The following is a 16,278-nucleotide window of genomic DNA, read 5'->3' as shown; positions in this document are numbered from 1 at the left end:
ATGAATGAAACTTCTATTTGCTGATCAGAACATTATGTAACAGAAATTACTTCTAAAAAAGCCTTCTCTTTTCTTCGTTAAATAATTGTTGTGAAACATCTAACAAGCTAAATATGGTGATTTTGATTGTTCACATACATACTAACTATCTGCAGGAAATTTTAATTTTTGGATGTAACGTGCATATAAAAGCAGAGAGAGAACATTTTGTCACTTTAGAAAGGTCAAGTATTACTGACTACACAACTAATGTTTTAAGCTTAGGGTCTGGTGGTTTCTCTTTCTTTTTTTGGTATTTTTTTTCTTTCTTGTTCATTATCAGATGACAACGGAGCTGTAGTGGAGACAGGCTCTTTCTCTATCATGTTGTTACCTGTTGGATGCACTACAAATTACTGAGAGTCATGCTGGGTGGAAGCACAGAGATAAAACTGACAGCTGAATACAGGCAGGAGTCAAAAGGTAATGGGTCACAGTAAATACAATCAGAAACAGAAAGAAAGGATGAAAGCTCATAGACCTTCAGAGGAACTGGCTGATTTAGCTGAAGGCATATTTGCTCGCTTTATGCAGTCATCTTGATCTTCATCTAAGCTGCTCAGAGCATTCAACTGGTTTACAATTTCTGTAAATAGAAGCCAGTCAAGACAAACGTAAGGCAAGGGCATTTAATGAAACAGAAGTGGAACGAACACTGTTACCAGAGAGAGCAAGGGAGAGAGGGTAAAAGAATAGATTTAGAACGAGTCCTTACAATTATATAACTACAGCAAAGTACCTGTGTAGGTGCTCCAGGGGTAATTTAACATGAAACCCAGTTAACCAGACATAAACAAAACCTAGCAAGGTTATGGTGTCAGCAACAATAGTTAGTTTTACAAGGACGAGTATTATGCACATCAGTTGAAAATTTAGATAGATGTACTAGATATAATTTCAAGCTTTTTTCCTGCTCATGAAGAAAACCTGAATATGAAAACATTGTAAATCAACACAAACCAGCCCCAGAACAATTTATCTTCCTCCTAAACCCTTAAGGTTACAGAAAATTAGCCTATACAGGATGCATTTTCATGTTTTTTTATTTATATACTCACTCTCATTATTTAACATTTACAATTAGTCATCATTACATTCTGATCTATGACAAGCTGAATTTACCTAAATAGTTCTAAAATACATGATCAGTATTGTGCCAGGAGAATGCAAATTGAATGCATATTTTGGTTGAATTTTCACTGCCATACTATGTAAGTAACACCTTGCTGTTTGTTAAAATCCTATTTTACCTTCTGTCCATAGTGGAGAGCTCTAAATTACCATGAACTAGTAATTTTTAAAATGTGTTAATGTTTAATTCTAGTCAAGATGGAGATGATTCCATAATTCTGGAAGGAAAGAAACAAAAAACAACTAGGTCTGAGTGGCTCCTGGCCCACAGGGAAAAATTCCTCTCTGCTCCCACCTAACACAGTCCCATGCACAGCATCTGACAAATGGAGTTTCTGCAGTAATGGGGATTGAGCCTGGGGCATCTCTGAGAGACCTGAGCATAAGCTTCTATGGAGAGGGGACAGCCTTCCTCATCCTTCCAGATGACAAACAGGCAAGAGAAACCTGTGCAGAAGAGATGATCCTGCTTGTTGAGTATCACTGCCCCACTGACAGTCTTTTTCATCTCCTGTCTTTTCCCAATGAAATAAATGGATGACGCCTTCTGGTGTCACCAGCCAAGTTAAAGCTTCATGCCAGTCATTCTTGTATCTCCTTTAAAGTTTCATTTCTTGTGTACACAAGTTACCACTCAATAACACTTTTAGTATAGTGCTGTTTTGAACTTGACTTTTTCTCTTCTGGCTTTTGTTTATGAATGCAAAATTTGTTTAATGAAAAGTTTATTAAATGAACCAGTTTTAGGGATCAAGATATCGAACTGAGGTAAAAATTGAGTAGTATCCTGGCTGTCCCAACTCATGTTGGTGCTCATGGCCACCCAGAACTTCCTAGTCAGGGGGGGCTTTTTCATGCTTTTTCATAGCTGATACACTGACACCCCTTCTGATTTCATGCCTTGACAGACAGCACAAAGAACCTCAAGGCCAAAGAGGACCAGAATCTGATAATATTTCTGCCACATGGATAAAAACTTCTTTGGCAAATTTAAACTTCTTTGCAAAGGCATGCCAATCTGCAAATTACCAAGGAAAATGACCCACTCTGCCAACATCTACTGAACATCCTAAATGCTGAAAGTGACAAGCCCCAAGCAGAATTCCTCTGTAATGCATCTCCCAACTGATTCTGATAAATCTGCTTACAAGGGATTACACTTATATCTGTCTCCATAGAGTTAACTTAATCATCCTCACTTCCTTATTTTTAGCTCCAACAGACAAGATTATTATCCTAAAAAATAACACCAAAACTGCCCCAAAACTTAGCTTTCTGAGAAATCTGCATAATATAATACTATTTTCTGTGAATTTTTAAGACTTGATAGGCAATGGAACACACCTTTCTGTACTCAAATAAAATGGAGCTGACCTCATAAAACAGCAGTACTAACGAATTAGTAGTTAAAAACAGGCTCAGATGCTGACATGATTTACAATTTATTATGTCAGCATGTGAAAAAAAACCCAAAACAATTATAATTCAGTTTTTATTGTCAGAAAATAACAAATTAAGTTCAGAGCTTTAAAAGGAGGGAGTTCTTTGATGTGGTCTGAATCACCTGGTCTTATCTGCCAACCTAAACACCCATATGCACTACAATGTTTCTCATTACAATATTAAATGGTTTATGTCATATTTTGGAGTATGGAAATGGTAGGTTGGAGATTTATATCCTATATTATCTTTTATAAATCTCATTATCTACAAACACACATTAGCTTGTTCTACAAGTATGTCACATAAATCACTGGTTTGGTTTTTGGGGTTTTTTTTATTCTTCTCTCTTTCTTTTTTTTTTTTTTTTTTCTCCCAAGCAGCTTTGTGATCCTGACAAAGAAAAAAAGTAATTGTACCAGAAGTTGTCAGGAGAGGTATAGTTTTGCAAATTGCAAAAAAGTTACACATATTGTTATCCAGAAGCTTGCTCTCAAAACATGCTGGGATTCAGACTCCTGCAATAGGCAGCACATGGGCACTTTGCTGATCCCATGTGGTGCCCCAGGACATCCACTGTGCTCCCAGGAAGATGGAGCAGGAGGCAGCTATTAACCCCAGCATGAGGCTCTAAGTAGGAATTAAAACATTTATAGAAGCAACATATTTATTACCGCCCTGTTTGTGAGTTATGAAGCACATTTTCTTCAAGTATGGGATGTCTTGTGAAGACTAAGGATAATTCTGGGAAGCTTAAATCTGTGTATATTGACAGTGTAAAAATGAAATATTTGAAACTTAATTCATGGCAACAAACAATTTTCAACTTCACACAGAACAGTTGGGGGAGATCCAGCTTTTACACATCAAAAATTTCAACAAGAAATACTGAGAAGGAAGAGGGGGAAAGCCTGAGATGGAAGGAGATTTCTCCAAGTGAAAATAGTGATTGGAATGGAAAACATCTTTCAGTTTGGTCAACAATTTCATGTTGACCACCCCAAATTCCACAGTGCTTTTGAGGTCAGTCAGTATTGCACCACCTACTTCATAGCTGAAGAAACAGAGGCACAGATACCTACTCAAAGTTAGGCAACCCATCAAGGAAGAGAAGCAGCATTTCCTAACTCACCTGCACCATCTAGAGCCCCACACAGCAGACCTCTCTTGTTCTCCCAGCAGTGGATATATATGCTCATCTATGAAACTGCAACTTTGGCACAATGAAAAAAACCCCACAAATAAAACCAACAAAAACTGGTGTACACTGCAAAAAGGAGCAGTGTCTGATAAAAGACTTGCACCACCTCTTGCAGCTGCGCCTTGTGAATGATAACTTTTCAGCCATCAAGTCATCCCTCGCTTCTGTGAGAAAACCTGCAGTCAAAGGTAGGAGAATAATCCCTCCCTCTTGCTACTTGCACTTTACTTATTCCTGGCCCAATTGCAAACATTAACTGTGTACTGCTCCCATCGTTCCAGTGAGGTGTTACAGGCAGGATCCCCGTTTTACAGTTGGGAAAACAGGCGCACCGAGGTGAGGGATTTGCCGGGGGCACTCTGAGTCAGTGAAGCATTCCAGCTCCTCAGCTGCCAACACCCAACAGGGCACAAGAGGAGAAAATGTTGGTAGCAGCAAGCTTTCAAAAGGGTTATGTAACTTCCTCAATTAACTTTATGGTATTTTGTGAACTCTGCTTTTGAAAGAGCTCTTCGCTACATCATTTTGTTACATTTCCTTCTTTCTAAATTTTTTTTCCCTGCTTTTCTAAAATGATTCCTACCTCTTTCTCCCTTGCTTCCTCAGCTCTTCTCCTAGCTTTCCCCATTCATTGTATTTATTACAGGAGTCACTGCAACTGCCAATGAAATCAATCTTGAACACATGTTGAAATAGATACTTTACATCTTATTTATTTATGTTTACTTACTGCCCTATGTTTTATGTTCTCCCATTTGCTTGGGAAATTGCATGCACTCATTCCCCTCCAACATCCCTTTCCTTCTCAAAGGTAGAAAAGCTAGCCAGGCTCATAAAGCAACTCAGCTGTTGTAACCAACATAAGAAAAAGTCCCAGGCTGATCTTCCCCACGTCATGATTCATTTACAAAAAAGCCAACCCAACGCTCCCATCTTGTATGGGTGGAAAACAAAGCAGGCCGAGCATGGCACAGAAACTGTGTATTCCAGAAGTATTTATTACTTCTGCCACTCAAGGAGGTATTGTTAGTTTTGAACAGATAATTTTGGCCTTTGCAAGAGCAGGTGGAAAAGCTGAAATTACTCTAAAATAGCTTGTGCTGCACATCAGCCAGCTCACCCTTTTCATTTATCTCCAGAGATGTTCACTCCATACCCAAAGGATAGTAGATAGCCTAGTCTAACCTAGATCAGATTTTTGCTTGTTTAGGAATCACTTTTAGCCTTGTTGAATGCTGCAAAATCAAGTGTTTCACCTGCTGCCCTTCTGCATATGAGTTTTCTGTAGTCCCCACTGCAGTACCCAGGCAGATCCTAATAACACCCTTGTGCACAGGAGTTTCTATAGACTGAAAATTACCTCTCCTTAATTTGGCCTTCTCTGTGATTATCCAATGGCCTGGCGAACATGTCAGGCTTTGTTTGATGTTGTGATCTGATTTATTCTGGTTACACTGGGAAAGAAGTCAACCTCGCAGAATGATTTCAGTGTGACCAGACTGGTATATCTCTGCTCCCTGACCAAGAATACATTATCTTAGTTTTTCAGATATTTCATTCCAGACTTTCCAACATGCTCTGTGCCAGACACATAAAGCATAACTAGAGATTTGGCCAGGGTAAAAAAATGTTTAATTGAATATGTAAAGCATACAGAAAACATATTTGCATCCTTTCACAACACTAAATGTAACTAAGTAATAACTGCTTCAGGCTGAACCTTTTGATTGCAATGAAAGCTCAAAAAGAAGTGATGAAAGTAATGTTTCATAACACTGAACCAATGTTCCTCTGAATTTTCAAGAACTCATTTGACAATTCACTTCTCTGCTTGGGATGCTCTTCTCTTCCCCCACTTTAGAGAAGGATCCCTTTATTTCAGACATTTTAAAAGAGCATTGTAAGTTATGAAGTCTGGCACCAGAAGTCAATTTTCTTTTTCTGATTCTTTACACAAAGAGTTCCTACAGAACCCACCTGGAGCAGCACTACACACTGATCTCTACCAACAATTTAACATCATCTCATCCTGATCTGACTTGCCTCGATTAGTTCAGCTATCCTGGACACACTAAGCATTTTCATCAGCAATTCAAATGTGGTTACACTATCTCACTTCAAACAACTTCACTATCAAATTCATTAAAGTCCTTTAACAGCCTCCTGATTTCTTTTCCATGAGACACCCCCACCCAAAAGGCAGCAATATGCAGCCTGGAATTGCCATGTTGTTGAGCAGAACCTCAATATCTGTCCATGGCACAACTCATTTTGCAGTTATTCTCACAAACTGCCTTCATTATTTCACTTGAGCCTCTCCTCTTGTCTCCTTGCTTACTGACCCTTTCCCTCCACTTTTTCTGCTCACTGTTCACACTGGCTCTTTGATTCCTTAAAATGCTGCCTCCTTAGTGCATTCTCTCCCAAAAAAGGGACACAAATCAACACTCTTGGATGCACAAGTATTAAATTCTGTTGATTTCTGGATGGGTTGCTCTTCAACCAAGCTATCCCAAATATTGTTTTGGCTGTTAGGATTTTTTTGAAGTAAAATAAAAATACAGCATAAGGATAAAAAACATGGGACAATTAGCAAAGGAAACTATATTTTACAACGCCTGTGGCAAAACCAACCTGTAATTTTTGCAGCCTTTTCCTCTTGATTGACTCTGTTTTCTTCATCTTCTTCATTGTCTTCCTCAAAATCATCTAGGTTACCAATATCAGCTTGTTTCATACTCATCAAACTAGCCAGGCTTTGCATGTCTTCATCCCTAGATGACAAATATCACACCAGGCATTAAAATGCAGCTTGTTAATACCACATCTGATACTACTGCATTCTTAAAAATTCTTTAAATATTTTGATGTTTTCTTCAGGGAGGTCTATGATATAATATCTGATTTTGAATATAGTGAAAAAAACAAAATTAATACACTCATAAATGTATATACATTTCTGAAGGGAAAGTTTCCAATTAACAAAACTGTAAAGGGAAATAAAAATAATTCTTTGCATCAAGAGGTAACAACTGCTTCCTAAAATTTTAAACCAGCCCAGAAAGGCTGGTAAATGTTTGCCTGGTCTGCTTCGGTTAAAGTGAAAATGCTTGGCCAGATCTACTGCCCACATGCTGCATGCAATACCTATATTCATTCATAACTCCTGATGCTGTTACATAATTTAAAATCCCTTTTCTAAATATCTGAAATCATTAACAAGGTTTTAAAAAGGCAGTGTTTATTTACACATATTGAAAACCAATGCTTTCACAAAAAGCAGCTTTTTTCACATTCCTTGTTCAGAGTACTATGAAAGCCCTGTAACTTACAATTTACCTGATTTACAGTCTTCAGTCTGAAAACTATTAATTTCAATGGGAAGAAGGCACATGCAAACTTAAATTGATCTTTTTTTACAAATTATGGCCTCAAAACCCAGAAACAGCATAATATAGCTATTTACAGTATAGTTAATGGATGCTGCTTGTTCCAAGAAAGTTTAAGAGCATATCAGCTGCTGACCTTTTCTATTCTCATTTTCAGCTGCATTTTAACCATGTTAAATCACAGCTAAATACTTCAAAAGATCATTCTTATGTGGTATGCCAGGATGTAGGTCACAAGAGGTTAATCAGAGAGGGGAAATAGTAATAGTAGTTAATAGTAAGGAATGCATCTATGGCTTTCAAAGCATGCAGATAAAAAAAAATTGTGTCAAAATGTTTTAGCATGGCAGCCTGGAAAAGTTGTTCATGCAACATTTTTTGGGCACTTGTATTGTAGTGGGCAATGTCTACAAATGCATTCAGAATACTGAAAGCTGGAAGTAAACTCTTAGCCTTTTGGAAAGAAAAGGAAATTTGGGAAGAGGCAGAAGAACAATTAGAGCAGTAGCTTCCCCATCAACCTCTTTTTGCTCTGCCATTCTCACTGCCATGTTTTAGAGACAGAAAGGAAAAACAAAACTACCCTAGCTGAAACCAGTACTGTGACAAACAATCCATTCTCCAGCCACATGAATATCCAACATCTAACATCTGACAGAAATTGCAGGAGAGGTTACAGTATCTGCAAAAATAATCTGTATCCTCTGGCCTCCAAAGGCCAATTCAATAAGGAACAGAATTAAGTGAGTCAAGGGGATGGTAATCAGTGCCCAAGAGAACTCTTTCCACAGGATGTTCTTGTGCTCAACCCAAAATCTTAACTCTGACTCCACCCGCCCTCATCTTCCAACTGGCTTTGCTCTTATTGCATTCTTTGTGAAATATCAGTGGGCTCCCTTGAAATCTGCCCAGGGTATTGTTGGATGAACACACACATGCACATAAACACACACTCCCACTCATTTCAGACCTGTAGATACTTTTAAGATGTTGTTATTTATAATGTCTGTAAGAGTAGAGCACAAGTCATTTGTCTCTGAAGAACACAAGGCTGAAACCAGAGTAAGAAACAACTTTTACTCAGTTAAGAAACCAAGTATGGCAGGAATGATAGGTATGCTGAAGGATACTCTCAAATTCCACCATCCTATACAGAAAGAGCTCTTTATCCAAAGGATTCTTTGAAAAGCAACACAAAGCAGGCTATCTGGTTTTAAAAAACCCCCAACAAACAACAACTTACGTGGCTTTTCCTTCCCTCAGGAAAATACAAGATAAGGAGAACTGTAGTGTGGCAGATACCACTTTCTTAGACAAAGGCTTGAATTTTAACCTGACATCTGTCTGTGTAGGCATGGGGCTGGCATATTGCTTCATATTGATGCTGCTGGTGGCAAGCGCTTTTCTACGTCCAGAAGGAGATTCCTGAAAGCAAAACAAAAACAAAGCTAATGCAAAATGTGCTGTTACACTAAAACCTGCACGTGCACAAAACAAAAAATGTACTAATTAAATCTGTAGGGTTTTTTTTGATTTTGTATTTTTCAAAAAATCACTATGGTCCTGTCGAGCAACAGAAAACCATTTCTTAAACTATGCCAGTCACTTAATGGTGGTGGAGCTTTGAACACCTTCTTAGTGCAATTGGAAAAAAAAAAAAAAAGGTTGTCCATTGTGATTAGTGATGTTCCATTATGAGATCTAGGATGTCTTTAATGGCTTGATGGCTTGAGCTTGAAGAAGATCAACAGCACACATCCAGTTAAACTCCTGGGAATATATTTTCATTTCTTTTCACAGCAAATTGGACACACTTGGTCCAAACTTGGATAGCTCTGCACTGGAACTTCCAGCCTATAGAAGACATAGGTTTCAACCATGCATGTATTTCTTTGCATAATGGTTTGAGTTCATCTGGTTTGTGTTCCATGCTCAAATATAATACCTGAATATTTTTCAGAGCAGTGGCTCTCCTCATTAGTGCTGTACATGCACTATCAAGACCGAAAGGTTTTCTGAAATTAAAGTTGCCAACACTACCAAAAATACTGATAAAAGTTTTGCAACGAAAAAATAAAGAGCAAAATAGATAAAGATAAAAGCCAACATTTTATTTGAAAAGCCTAAGTTGTATTTCAATATAAAAGTGTTGCATGTGGTTTAGCAATTCAGATTATTAAATCTAAAATGCATCTAAGAATCTACCTTATTCTAATATCAGCATCAGTAGGAAAGGAATGATTATATGTAAAAAAGCTCCAGTAACAAAAAATAAAACAAAAAACCCTGCTAATAATTCTTTTGAAAAATGTTCTCACAATAAGACTACATTTTACTGCAGTTGACAATTTGTGTTGAATAAAGAATACTAATTCAATCAAAACATTCAAGCATCCTTTTTCAAAGTACTTGACATTTCTGCCCAGTAGAATAAGTCAGAATGTAATATGTCATCCCCAAAGAATACCTTGTTTAAAAAAACTAGCCTTATCTGACAGATTATGCACAGCAATATTATACAGAACTATTAGTGCATGTAGATACCTTATGAATGAATTTCAAAAATGCATCAAACACTTGAGAAGGATTTAGGCCCTCTCAGAAGAAATACTTAAGAATATGCAAATACTCTCAGCTGAATCAAGTTGAACAGATGCGACTCTCACAAACAATACGAGTGCTCATTCCCTGGCTGCAGTTGTCAATCAAAGAGCAAGATTAAGGTCCAAGGTTCTGACAATGTGTAAAATGGAAAGTACAATCAGGGAGTTTCCATTATTACACAGATATGAACAACAATAATCTGTTATTGTATCATACCTTTAGAATAACTAACATTACAAATCATTACACCAAATGCAAGGTTTACTGCAGCACCTGTTCAGGCATCTACACCCAACAGGATCTTAGACAACTCATCATGGAAGATTTGGAATAGTAGATGATGTCAGTAAGATGTTGATCTCAGCAAGATCAACAGATCTTAGCACAAATCATGAATGTGGGTACTTGCTTGCAGCCTTCCCAATGAATCATTGATCAGCCACACCATGCCTATATTCTGAAATGCTCCTCTCAGTCTGACTACAAAAAACACTTCTTAGCAGCTGTGAACATCTCCAATTCAATAAAGATCTGGATTTAATTCCTTGTGTAGCTACAAATGCCTTCTCAGTGCTGGCTCACCTGTTACATGCACCCAGTGCCATGAGAGCAACTCACAGACCTCTCACTAGGTCCCTCGGGGGAAGCACTATAGGAAATACCAATATGCTTCAGTGACTCCAAAAAACAGGGGTACCTGGGGGCAGAGCAACTTTCTCTTGTTGCAAACACACCATCTTATTGGGTAAGTCAGGTGCATGTTGACTTTATCAAATAAATTTTACTAAAAAAGTCAAAGAAACAAGATAAGCCAACCCAATCTCCAATTCAGTGGTGGTTCTGAAGTGAAGAGAAAGAACACAACATTAAACTTGCAAGCATGCAAAAGCTAGACACAGATAGGAAAGCAGAAGAATTTTGAAATCATGTGCAATTACATTTTCACTTAGTATCTACTTATTGTACAAATGATCATCTTGTCATTTGCACCTTCAGATTATCTGGATCAGAGAGTGAATAAGAGCCATGAATAAGGAAGAGACAAAGTCCTCCCAGTGAAGATGATCATCAACAACTCCTAATGGAATCTTCTGGTGTTAGCTGATGTAGAGGAAAAAGGAGATGAGAATGCAGACAGCAGTGTGCCAGGACAAAGGGAAGAAGCCAGCCATGAGCAAGAAGATTTTCCTATCTCTACATATCCTGATGTGCTGTGAAGAAATAGATACACTTGGCAATCGAGTTCAGTCTTCCTAAGAAATTAATTAACTTCATAACATTTTTGTGGGCCAAAGACAGAGGCTGACTTTCCAAGTTCCAATTGCCTACAAAAATCCAAATTTGTAAGTTTATCATACAAAAAGAAAATAAAATCCAACCAAAACCCTCAAACAAAAATAGACAGTGCCTGATCTTTCAAGTTTTATTTTGCTTCACATGAAAATTTAAGTATATCCTCCTACTTTTCCAGAAAGTGAAGTCTGTTAGAATTTTGCAATGTTTTGTCCTTTTAAACTTTACAGGTTTGGCCTTACATGGTTTTAGTATGTAAGTAGATGGGGAAGTCTTTTTGCACCTTAAAGGAATATTCTCAAGCTTCTTAGATCCATGACTGATTTCACAATGGATTATGTTTTCTACTCTGATACACAACCAACTTTTAAAAGATTGTCTTTAAACATCAGGGCATGCTAATAACCACTTCTTACAAAGACTGTAGCATTTTCTTCCGAAAAATCTACATGCTTCCTATAGTAGACTCTGAGCTGCCCCAGAAACACAGAGACATTTTCTTGCAGAAGGACAAATAATTTGTAAATTAGCAGGGATAAAATAATCCAAGAATGGAGTAGACAACAAACCTACAAGCAGAGTAACCAGGAACAGCTGGGCACTAGGCTAGAATGAGTTACTCCAAAGAGAAGCCCACTTTGGTAGGATACTGAATAAAAAATATCCATCTAATGGCAAAAGTCTGATCTGGTGTTTCTTGTGTCTCATATGAGCACGTGGAAAGCCAAGCAGGAATCCCAGTGCAAATGTTTTAATTGCTCAACTTTCCTGCTTTTGCCTATATAATCAAAGTTTAAGTGTAAGGCTCTGTTATGCCTCCAGTTGTTTTACATTCATGTGACTGCCAGGGTTGCCACATCCTGTTTTGTGAAAGGGTGGCATGAACAGTCAATTTTGAAGTCACAAGAGAGAAACAATCCAACGCAATAATAGAGGTGATAAAATACAACACTTAACAGTGAAGATGGAGTGCATTCTGTAAGAAAACAGCAATTTGGAAACCCTTTAAGAAAAGCAATGCTTTATGCAAATAAAATCAGCTAGGATACCTGAATGTTGCACAAAGACAGAAGATAACATACAATGCCAGCAAGATACAAATACCTCTATGTTATCTTCCAGCTCAACCATCCTACTGAGAGCTGAGAATGGGCACTGCTGGACCCGTAAGAGAATATGTGGAGAACTGGTTAACAACCATTTTTTGTTATTTCATGTTTGTTACTGTATAGTTCTAGCAAGTGAAACAGCACACTGAGGAAAAAAAGTGCCATTCTCCTACAAAGTGTTAATAAATGATTAAAAATATAACTACTTGGTATGTTAGCAGAAATTACAGCAGGCCTGTCTTCTTGCAGAACAGAATAATGTCTGTGTTGGATCAACTAAAGGCTCAAGAGAAATCTGTATGTTACAAGTACATTGTTTGCAGAAGTGATCATTGTAATTCACTCCAGAAGAGTAAAACCTGCACATAAACACATAGCAATAATTCTCCAACTTTCTATTCTGTGTTGGGGAATTTCTGCTCTTGTATTCTACACTTTTCTCACACAAGTGCTTCACTTCCCTTGACAGTCTCCTCCTCCTACTCCCCACAGTCCCCAAAATGCCTCAAATATCCATCATATTTTGGGTGAAGTAACCCTATCTGGGCAGTACATCAAGCTGTATCGGCTGTTTCCAGCTGGCAAAGCAGCAGGATGAAGCACATGGCTGGCTCTGCACTGTGCCCACTCCGTGGTTGATACTTGTGCATCCTGGTACTTCAGGAAAAATGTAATCAAATTATTAAAAATCTGGAATAAGAAGACAAACTCGAAGCTAGCAAAATGAAAATTAATATAGAAAACAGAAATATTTCCCAGTTCCCTGGAGTACTTTGATTTCTGAATTCAGACAAAGAAATATGTAGAACAAGCAATACTCAGTAAATCAATAAAAGATGCATTCCTTTTTTGTACAGATGAGTATTAGTAATAATGAACTCGGGTAGTTCCCAATTTCTAAGCATGCTCTTTGTGTTTGCACAGATTTTAAAAACATTGTCACCTCAGATACTAACAGAAGTGCAATTCAGAGGTGCCATCAGAAAGACAAATTCCAGTCAATCTGAAGCCACAGGAATCACAAGCTGCGAGTGCAGAGCCAGGCTCAGATGAGCTCTCACCTTGCTGGTGGCTCAGCCAAAGCCTGGGGACTGACAGCACTAACACAGACACGGACTGCAAACAGGGTTTCAAAAGGCTGTGGATGTTTTTTCAAGGAGCAGTCCCCAACACTATCCCTCCCCAGCATTTTAAGTTACTTCCACAAACCCTCAAATGACCATCATATTGCAAAGTCTGGGGCCAGAGAAGGGAAAATTAACACTGGCCAAACTGCAGTCAGTTCAAATGAAGCCAATGAAGCTGCATTTACTGACACAAATACAGGGCCAGACCCATCTATCACACAAATTCCTTTTCAGTAAAGCAACCATGCATTATTCCTGCCACAACATTCCTGACTGTGTAGTGTCAGGCATCCCAAAACTTACTAGACAGGACAGGAGGTGCCATCCTTCTATAAATAGCTGCCTGGCATAAAGGATTCCCACAGCCTGATCTCCTTCTGCAAGGAGAACAAAGTGGAGCAGTGCTATGTACCACAAGCCTTGTCTAGGAATCATCCCCATCATTCCCGAGTGAAGAGGTGCTTTACAGCAAACAGGACTAAAATACTCTAAGGAACTAAGTGCAGAGAGCCTGAACCACAGCTGTAAAACAAACAGCTCATTTTTACTGGGAAGATGATGATCACAGATGACACACATATCACACTATTAAACAGCACCCAACTCTCTTCCAAAGGAAGCAAGCCAAAAGATTAACACCTTCAAAGGAAAGGTCTGAACTGAGATTCTTAATTTATAGGAGAGGCAAATAATGCTGTAATGTGAATTTCATGCAGTCTTCTTTCCTTAAAAATGTATTTTAATGATTTTGTATCCCGTACTTACCAACTACTAGCAAGTCTTCTTCACAATTAATATAAGAGGTGCCAATAAGTAAGAAACATCTTTGTATTTTCTGTTAAGCTGCCTCAAAAGCTTCTGGAGTTACACAGAATCAAAATACTGGCTCTGTTTTGTTCATGGGGTATATTACTCTGGGTTATTTGGGCCGGGGAAAGAGTCCCCCCAGAGAAATCAGCAGGATGTGTTTTACCTCTGCACACCTGAACTCAGCTTGCCTGCACAGAGCTGTGACCCTGCTGTGCTGTCTGCAACCCTCAAGGTTCCAGTGCCCTCCTTTCCACACACACTCCAGTGCCCTCCTTTCCTGAGAAATAACAGGAAAACATCTCCATTCAGCAGACAGCAGTTCAAAAACTACTGAAGTTCTTAATTATTCAGAGAGCAAATGGTCCCTCTTTAACAGAAATATATTAAGTAATTAGTAATCACTGTACAAACATTATCCAAAAAAAGCCCTAACTAGGAAAGACAACAAGTTTCCTTACTGGGTATTATTTTGTAAAAAGGAACAAAAATTATTATTGTCTTTCTCACAAACAAGGGAAATGTACACCATAATATTTTTAGAGGCTGCCTTTTCATTTTTTACTAAAGCAAATGATAAAAGGCCCACAAAGATACGCAGATTTTAAGGAGCAGCAAACTTTGGCAGAAAATAATTGACAAAGCAATTTGTCCAGCTCCAAAAACTCACTGAGAGAAACAATGGGTTTCCCTCTCCTTTGGCTTCAGAATGAAATGGAGATTGCTTTGGAGGAAAGCTGTCCCCTGCCACAAAGCCCCCTGCCACAAAGCCCCCATCCAGCGCCAGAGAGGAGCTGGAAGGTTCTCCCTCTCCCGGCGTGGGATGGCAGCCCTGTGCCTGAGCTGCACACACCATCTTGCTCAGATGAAAAGATCACTGCTTCACCAGCAGAGCAAAATGGATCACTACAGAATTTAATTTGGGAGAGTATACGGCAATTAAATGCTAAAATAGACAAGCTACAGGGAGCTCTCAACTGGAGAGAGTAAATTAGAAACTATGTCAGTTAAAATAATTTAGACAGGCGGATGGGAGATTTGGAGGACCAAATGCAGGCAGCACGATCTCTGCTGAAAACTTGTTTAAAAGCAAATAATGGTTCAAGGTATCCAGAATATTATTAAGAATTATGATGCATTTGAATGGAGAATTTAATGTTTAAAAAATTCTGCACATACAGAAACATGGGAGCCTTAGACATGACAGCTTGGAATGAAACAAAACATTTTTAAACATTGAAAGAGCTACCCTTAATGACATAAATATATATTTGTTATCCTCATAAAGTGACCTTTGTCCTTGTCTGAAGCAAAGCCCTTGTACCAAACTATTTTTCATACTGGTCATATCTTAGGTTTAAGCTTGAAGACTACTTCAAAAAACCCCAATATGTTGGTTTTATCAGCACACCTACATTGATGAATCTTTATATTGGAAGCATCACACATTGTTTCATTTGTAGCATAAGCAGAGACAATAATTTCAGTAAGCAAAGAGAAAACACTACATGCTACTTGAGCTTCTGCCTTCTTACAGCCCCATGAGATTTCAGTGGCACCCTGAGGGACTGAGATATGTAGTGAAAGGCTCTATCTGACCAAAATCGTACCCGTGGGTGTGCTCAACTGACCTGCTGTAGGTAACAACAAACCATTCATCTTCGCAGGCTAATCCTCTGCATTCACAGACTCTGGAAATCTCCAATGATTAACATCAGACAGGAAGTTTAGAAAAAGAAATGATACCTAATAAATTGAGGTAATTCACCTACACTATGTGGAATAACAACAAGAAAATTCAGAGGTCCTGTTTTTCTACCAAAAATACTATTAATCTTCTTAGACAATTACTGGGCAGATGGCAAAATAAGTGCATGATTAAAATTTTAGTTGAGCAATTTATTAATAGACCATGTGTATGAGACAGGTATCCCCTTCCAAAGTGGGATTGCTGCTTATAAAGGACAACAGAGAAAAAATTACAGGTGAGCTGGGTAATTTCAATAAGTAGTAGATAATTATTGAACCCTGAAATACTGAAACTTACTTAGGATGTGGATAACTGCTTTACGTATCCATTTATAACATCTTAAATTGCTTTCTCCCTTGGACTTTTTAGTAATGCAGGAACAACCCTG

General features: G+C 38.2%; 1 protein-coding gene across 14 annotated transcripts in view; it reads right to left on the bottom strand.

Moving 5' to 3' along the window:
- EHBP1 (EH domain binding protein 1) overlaps nt 1–16,278 on the bottom strand; it is a 207,846-nt gene that overhangs the window by 121,070 nt on the left and 70,498 nt on the right. For all 14 annotated transcript variants that reach the window (XR_008840253.1, XM_056488867.1, XM_056488854.1 and 11 more), the window contains exons 6-7: nt 8,444–8,625; nt 6,446–6,585 (exon numbers count right to left, since the gene is read on the bottom strand). Coding sequence is in view for 13 of the 14 variants with exons in the window: in XM_056488867.1 (XP_056344842.1) it covers nt 6,446–6,585; nt 8,444–8,625 (322 nt within the window). In the remaining variant the exon portion in view is untranslated. The remainder of the gene's footprint in view (nt 1–6,445; nt 6,586–8,443; nt 8,626–16,278) is intronic.

This window comes from Oenanthe melanoleuca, chromosome 3 (genome assembly GCF_029582105.1).
Source record: "Oenanthe melanoleuca isolate GR-GAL-2019-014 chromosome 3, OMel1.0, whole genome shotgun sequence".
Lineage (NCBI taxonomy): Eukaryota > Metazoa > Chordata > Aves > Passeriformes > Muscicapidae > Oenanthe > Oenanthe melanoleuca.
This window is presented reverse-complemented; position numbering and strand designations above follow the sequence as displayed.